Here is a 7,526-nt window from a genome sequence, read left to right as displayed (position 1 = left end):
AAACATGTCTACAAAGAAATGCCACCTAAAATTAGAGTCAGTGGTTATTCTTTCAGTACAAAACTACATCCTTGCATAAAATCAGGAGAACCATATACACACAAAATACCTGCATTATATAGTATAGATTTTCAGTGACAAAGATCATGCCTATTTATGGCATCAAATAAACAGAAGTGAAGTTGATTTATTATTTGAGGCTGCATTTGTGGGCCACTTCTGTAAATCTGCTGGCTAGTGAAGTTATTCATACGAGTTGGGAGACTTAAAAAACACCACCAGACAACCACAGTCCCGTCATTTCTTTTGAACATATACAACCAGATTTTTTACAAGCTGATTTAAATAGGGTAGGTGATGATCAAGTTGTTATAAAACAAAAAGACCTTCAGATTTCCATTAACTGGCATTATTTTTATTTTGTTAGCACAACTAAAACCTATATTTTGCTTCTAAATTATAACATGTTCTCATACTGGATATTAAAGGTGCTAATTTACCTATCGTTCAGTAAGTAACTCATAAAAAATGACCTGAAAACTGATTAGCTTTGCGGAATAATAAAAGTGTACAATACAATGAGTTATATATTTTAAAATATGTACTTTCTTTATCTGTTGCCACAAGTTATATTCTCACAAATATTTTCAAAGACCAAGCTATTTTCTCGCCTGTATGTAGTGTCATAGATTACTATTTTAACATTCCGTTATGGAAGAGAGGGTTGAATTTAGCTGTGTAAATATAAGCCTATCTTTTAATTTCCTTCTACAGAGAACTCTTTCAGGTTCTTTGGATATAGGCATTCTTAAAAAATGGTCTGTATTTTTCCATGTGAATTGTAAAACAAAACCAAAAAACCTAAATTAAATTCTAACAAAGCTAATTGTACCTGCATCTTTTGGGCGTACATCATCTGTCCTTTTATATAATTTAATTGAGCTGTAAAGTGCTTGAAATATAAATAACATGAATAATTGCAAGTCATTCTGTCTATATTTATAAATGTGAAAGTATTTGAATTAAAGTTGTTATGCTTATAAATCAATATTAATAATTGTTCTTACATAAATATCATAATAATAGTAAAATGGCCAAATAATTAAGCAATCTATCTTGATACTCCACTATTCAGATCACTTAACTCCATAATATCAGCCACAATGATATTTACATACAGCAGACATAATAAAGAAATAAAACTGAAAAAATTTAGTAGAAATTAAATGTGACTTTGTGGGCATAGAAAAGCCTTGAACAATTGCTCTCCCATTTCTGTGGGAATAGAATCTTGACAATATCCCCACAACACCACAATTTCCTTTCTACTACTTATTTACATTCATGAATGCTATAAATATGTCCTATATATATTTTCTATATTTACAGTATATATACACACACATACACACACACACATACTTTATTTTATTCTTAGGCTCATTCATGAACATGCCCATCAATTTACACAGTATAATCAAAACATATTCATTTATAACTTTTCACTCTGTGGAAAAATGCAAAAATATCATACAGATTAATATTGTCTCTCTAAAAAAACCTCTTTTTTATGTTTTAGGGTGTTTTTTTTTTTGTAATTTACAAATAAATTATGAAATATAGTTCATTCACAAATTGAAAATAATTACAATGATTTTATAACAAGGCATTGCTGAGGTTTTAAATTGTGGCATTCTTTGAAGCCATCGTCTTTCAGAACAAAGACATCAATAAATTATTATTTCTTGATATTTGCACTTTTTAATTACTTATATGAAATATGTCATTACAAATCTAACACTCATGCTAGTCAAATAGTGTTTGTGTAGAATATGAATCTTTCTGTTTTATCTATTCCTTTTTTTTTTCTTCCTGAAAAGTCTTTTTTAGAACAATCTGGAAAGTTGGTTGAAATTACTGTACTAGAACATTTCTGGAAAGTTTTTCACCAGTAAAAAAAAGCTGAAGAAGTAAAGTGAGGCAAAATTGAGGAAGAATAATTTTAGTAAGTACTCAGGAGAGATAACAGCAAATGCAAGAACTGTTTTAACTTATCTCCTAGTCCTTTGGTATTTCTTTGCCTCGTGAAAATCTTAAAAAAATGTTCAGTTCTTTAAAATATTGATTATACTCTTCCATTAAATATCAGCTGTGGTCCTCCATTGCTCATGTTGTCTGTCATTTCCTGTTAGGAAAATAACATGAATTAATTAAAATTCACTTTCAGAGTAAGGCATTAATTTGATTAATGGGTTTACAAAACAGAAATTTCAAGCCATTGAAAAACTTGCTGACTTTTGGGGAAGGACAAGGATTAGTGCTGTTGCTGAATTTGAGGAAATGAAATTTCATGGCATCTTGGAACCCATGAAACACTGAAGTGACAGTCTGTTAGACCAAAGTCTTCTACCCACAGCAACAGTTCAATCTCTCCCCAGCCCCTTTAGTCTCCCCTCTCGGCCCTCAACTCTGTTTTGGAAAGACCTCACCTAGAAAGAAGATGGTTAAATACTTAAGTTTTTTCAATGTATAGGTTCCTCTGTTGAGCATGTCAACAAAATGCCAACAGATTCTAGGGGTTACCTTTGCTCTACAGAAAAATGTGTGGGCTTTTCGTGAAGAACTGAAAAATGTCCACCAGGGGATTGCCTATCTGTAACTGAAGATCACTAATAATTCATAGTAGGACAGATTGCTTTTCACGACACTTCACTCATACAGTAAAAAACAAACTGTAAAAGCTGAAACTAACACACCATTGTAAAGCAATTATACTCCAATAAAGGTGTTAAAAAAAAACCACACACAAAATAAATTTAAAAAATAAAAATTAGAAAAAAAGCTCTTAACATGTTTTTTAAGAGATCAATTACTAAGTAGTTAATAAGGAAAACTACATGGGAAGGCAACAGAAATTTCGATATCAAGAATGAACTTACATAAAAAGTTTCACTTGCAATTTTAGAAAATATGTTAATTTAAGAAAAATTCAGATGCTTTGAATTCATATGTTTTGTTAAACGTTAAACTCTTCCCTACACAATAAAAGGTAATGAGGACATGTGAGGCCCATTCACATTTATAATGGTTAGTGCACCATATTATAAATAATATTTAGGCAAAACTATCTAAAAATAGATGAAAACATCTTTCCCCACTTGAACAAGCCTATTTGCAAAAGAGCTGTAAAGAGGACTCCAATTGAAATAAATTATTTTCTCAATGATCTTAAGCCTATCAGGTATATCTACTTTCTGTTTGGGTGAATTAAAAGTAAAAAGTAATGTGTTTGCTTCTGTAAACTTTAGAAATTCTTCCAAATCTTTATTTCAGAAATGAAAAGATATCACATGCCTCATTTTTAGTATCTTCTCTTTGAAAACTCAATATAGGAGATGGAGTAAAATACAGATGCTTACTTCTTGGATTTGGTGGTTTTGAAAGTTGCTTAGGAGAATCAGTGAGGGACTGGAAGGTAGGAATTGGTCTGATTTTGGAACTTTGCTTTTGAAAACTTTGGTGTCTTTTAGAACACGGGGTAGAGCTACCGTCAAGAAAATGCTGAGGAAGAAGACAATATGCAAAGAAGACTCTTCCTCTTCTCACATCAAGACCCATCTCTCCATGCAAAGTGCCTTGCCCCTTCCAGGCCATAAGGGTAGTGTTGTATGTGGGTATCCACTATACCTACCCTAATAAGGTGCTGAGGAATTACCTAAGGCCTAAAATCTCATACCAGTTTAGGGTAAAAGCTCTGACAAAAAGTGGAGAAGTTCTTTGGGCGCCAATAGCCAGCCTCTACGGTCTGGCAATGGTTCACTATAACTGAGAGGCTGTCTCTGCTAGATATATACTGTGAAATTAGGTCCGATAATACACTGGGGTTATTCGGCTGAGGGTAAGTTTATTGATAAGATACCTGATTTGAGGTTCATTTAAAAACTCACTACTGGTGGCAAGAAAAATAGAAATGATCTCTCGAAAATGATCTTTAATAAAATTTACTCATCCATCTATTTCTATTCCTTCTAGTAGGACAAAAACAATTTTCTAAGGAATTTATAGAAGATTCATAGATGCCTTTACTTCTCCTAAAATAACTCTGCATTCAAAAAGTAGCTTAAAAATAATCATAAAAAATTAAGGTATAAACTTTTATTGTGGGATTAAGAAAAAAATCCAGTTTTTAAAAACCTTACCAAAAGAAAGAATTTTCTTAACTAAGGTCACCCTAATATGGACACAGAAAAATCACTGGTAGGAAAAAACAGTGAAAATTAGTTTTTAAGTGGTCAAGTATCTTCAGTTTATTTGCAGATAGGCATGTCCAATTTAGCAAAAGATTATACTTTAAATTTGGGCAGGACCAACTGTGACTGTTTGCAAGTGGATATACTTTCTGCAATTGGGCCATAATATCTGTGTGACTCCCTGTATTTCTTATTATATTTTTTAACCAAAGCAAGAATGGTGACTATTTATTTTCAGAAGTATAAAATATGGGAAATAAATTTGCAATGTACCATATCAGATAGGTTTATAAGAAGAAAGCTTTTATACAGAATTTTTACTGTATTAGTGTCACACTTAAGTTATCTACTCATGCAGCTTTAGCATGAGAGCAATACAAAGTTTGCCTTTATCAGACACATGTATTATTAAAAACAAAACTCTGGTCTGTGAATGATGATATCGAGTCAGAATCATGATGTAGCAGAGAATAAAGGAGTCACAAATCATCCAAGCAGAAATGTGTTTGGATGCTCACAGGCAGGCTGAATATTTTAAATACTCAACCAACTTTCAAGCTGCAAGACTTTGCCATGTTGGTTTATATCAGGTCCTCAAAGTAGTTCTCACAAAAGCAATACTTTGAGGAACAATATCACAGCATCAGTCCAGACTGATCTGCTGACATCATGGCTTCCTAGAAGAGGCAGTGCTTCCTGCAGTGACATTACAACATGGTAACTCCCTAGAAATCAGCGTACCTTGTAGGTAACTCTGGTGTCGGGGGCACCACCGGGCAGCTGGGCAAGTCGGTTATTTCAATAGCCCTCAATCTCTAATATAAATATAACAATCATACAATAAATATTGCACAAGCATAGACACAGAAACCTAAATCACACTAATATAAAAATAGAGCACAAAAGAGCCATTATCCAAATATATAATGATAACCTATTTTTAACAATCCATTTCTTTAAATTACCAGTCCTGCTATTTGGACTATTAATTCTTTTTTGAAGGATACATGTAGATCTGTTTAAAATTGCTTTCTGGGAACAATTTAAGAGCATCTACTCTCCTTATTTGAGTGTATAAATTGTATATGAAAGGGAAACACATAAACTACAGAATATTTTTTCTCAAAATCACATTATAAAGAAGTATGCAATTGTAACTCGTGCTACTCTTTCTTCTATTCTGTTGTTATGCAATTTTATTTCCATGATATCAAATAAAATGTGATGTGGCCATTATCTTAGTGAGTTTATTTTACAAATGTTTTATCTTTTCCTTAACAGATCCAGTAGCAGGAGCTGAATTAAGAAATATGGGCAAACTGTAGAAGAAACACAGACAGCTCACTATATCATTTGTCCTTTGATGCAATAAATGTAACTTCTTGTTTGAATAGGTATCATGAAACAATTATGCAAGGAACATTATTTAAAATACAGGCAAAGCTACCCAAATATGCATGAAGCTTAGATGAGAATTAAATGAAGCTTTATGTGTATTGTAATATCTGCACTGATAGGCAGGGCTTTTTGTTGCCTTATTAAAAGGCCCCTTTATGCGTGAAAATCTAATTTACATAATCAAATGCATCTACTTACAAGCACAAGGGGTGAGTTAGAAAGGAGAAGCCATCGGATTTCTAAAACTGATATTATTGAGTTGAGAATGTTTTTAGTTTATGTTTTTCCTCAGTACAATATGTTAAAAATCCATATTTATAAGACATTCAATATTTTATTAGTTCTATTTTAGGAGCTGTGTTTTTATATAGATAGAGAAAATTATGTCAAAAATAGGTGTGCCCAGAATTACAGGGAAAAAATAATTTAAAATTCCTATTCTTAGTCCAATAGGGCCAAATTTTTATAAAATCCAATTCCTCAAATTCTCATCTAAAGCTGCAAGTTGATTCACCTAGATTTGACTGCAGTCTTCATGTGATAGCAATGAGAGGCAGAGGTACAAAACTCACTTTCTCAGCCATTTCATGAGAGTGATGCAGAGAATGCTCCCTCTCTGAGAACATCCTCCTCTGTTCATAGCTGGCTAGTCGACAAGTGAGCCACGAAGAGAGGGTGCAGCCCCCGATCCCAATGCACGCAAGAGACATGGACGCGAGATGCAGGGGATAGAGGGAAGAGGTCTTCTTTGTCACTGCCCGAAGGAACTGAAAATTCAAGATGCCCCCAATGAGTCCACAGATGCAGCAGGCAGAAAAGAGGATCATCTGATACGAAAAAGAGAGGGGGAGTTAAAGCTGACTGGAACACACTGCACCGACCTGCTGCACGTCAAGGATGGCTGAGTTACAATAAAGAGAAGGTGCTTTTGGTGCTTCTTAGAGGACAGGGGCTCTCTTTTCACCAAGATTCCCTGCACTCTGACTCAATGGAGAGGGAGTAGACCACAGTGTTTCAGGAATTAATAGTTGACTATATAAAGGCCAGGGATACATCTTATGAAAACTCTGAAGGAAGCAAAATTTATCTTCTAGGTAGATTCAGATTTAAATAATATGTAATATCTATTGCGTGCTACTATGCATTTCAATTAACCCACCAAGCTATCCTCTGAGAGGTGATATACATTTGGAAAATGAATGATGAGCAGTTAACACTCAAATTTAAGAATTGAATCCAGATTTTTTGACTCAAATTACGGTTTCTCTGTTAATTCCCACCCCCGCCCCCCAATATTTAAATGTCTTCTCCCTGAAATGTCATTAGTTCCAATGAGCTTCAAACCTCCCCGTACTTCTCTAGCTGTGTGAGCTTAGGGAATTTAGTTAACTCCTTTTTTTTTTCATTTATAAGAATTTTATTGTTTTAGTATCTATTTTCCCTAGAGATAGTTTAGGGACCCTCTATGAACTGGTGCTTTATGTTACAAATCTTTTGTTACTCTGTGACACCACACAATAGATAGTCCAAAACCACTGTTTGGTTGACTGCTATGGAGAAACGCAGGATGTAGCTTTGCTTTTGATCCTACTCTTCCCTTGATCTGGGTCTCTGTTAATAGAGCTAGGGTTTTTTTTTTTTTTTTTTTTTTTTGAGCTAGGGGTTTTTATTCAACCTAAATATCATAGGATCTCTGGCAGAACCAAGCACAACACAATGCCTTTTGTGCAGTAAATGTTTAATACATTTAATATTTCAATAGCTTTAATAATTTTATTCTGTATTTGTATCTAGTCTAAATTCTCCCATGAGCTTTGATGATACTTTATAGTGTGATACTAATTTAATTATTCAACCCTATTTCCATTTTTCTCTGGA

At 33.5% G+C, this 7,526-nt stretch overlaps 1 protein-coding gene across 2 annotated transcripts in view; it reads right to left on the bottom strand.

The window, feature by feature from the left end:
* Nucleotides 1-2,125: 2,125 nt before the first annotated feature.
* The window catches only part of TMEM196 (transmembrane protein 196), a gene marked incomplete at both ends in the record, with an annotated part of 51,631 nt that continues 46,230 nt past the window's right edge, over nucleotides 2,126-7,526 (bottom strand). For both annotated transcript variants that reach the window (XM_082846202.1, XM_082846203.1), the window contains 2 exons: nucleotides 2,126-2,185; nucleotides 6,221-6,475. In XM_082846202.1, the coding sequence (XP_082702328.1) occupies nucleotides 2,126-2,185; nucleotides 6,221-6,475 (315 nt within the window). The remainder of the gene's footprint in view (nucleotides 2,186-6,220; nucleotides 6,476-7,526) is intronic.

Source organism: Leucopleurus acutus, assembly GCF_964270905.1.
Source record: "Leucopleurus acutus genome assembly, chromosome: 9".
NCBI lineage: Eukaryota > Metazoa > Chordata > Mammalia > Artiodactyla > Delphinidae > Leucopleurus > Leucopleurus acutus.
Note: the sequence above shows the minus strand (reverse complement) of the source record. Positions and strands in the feature narration are given on the sequence as shown.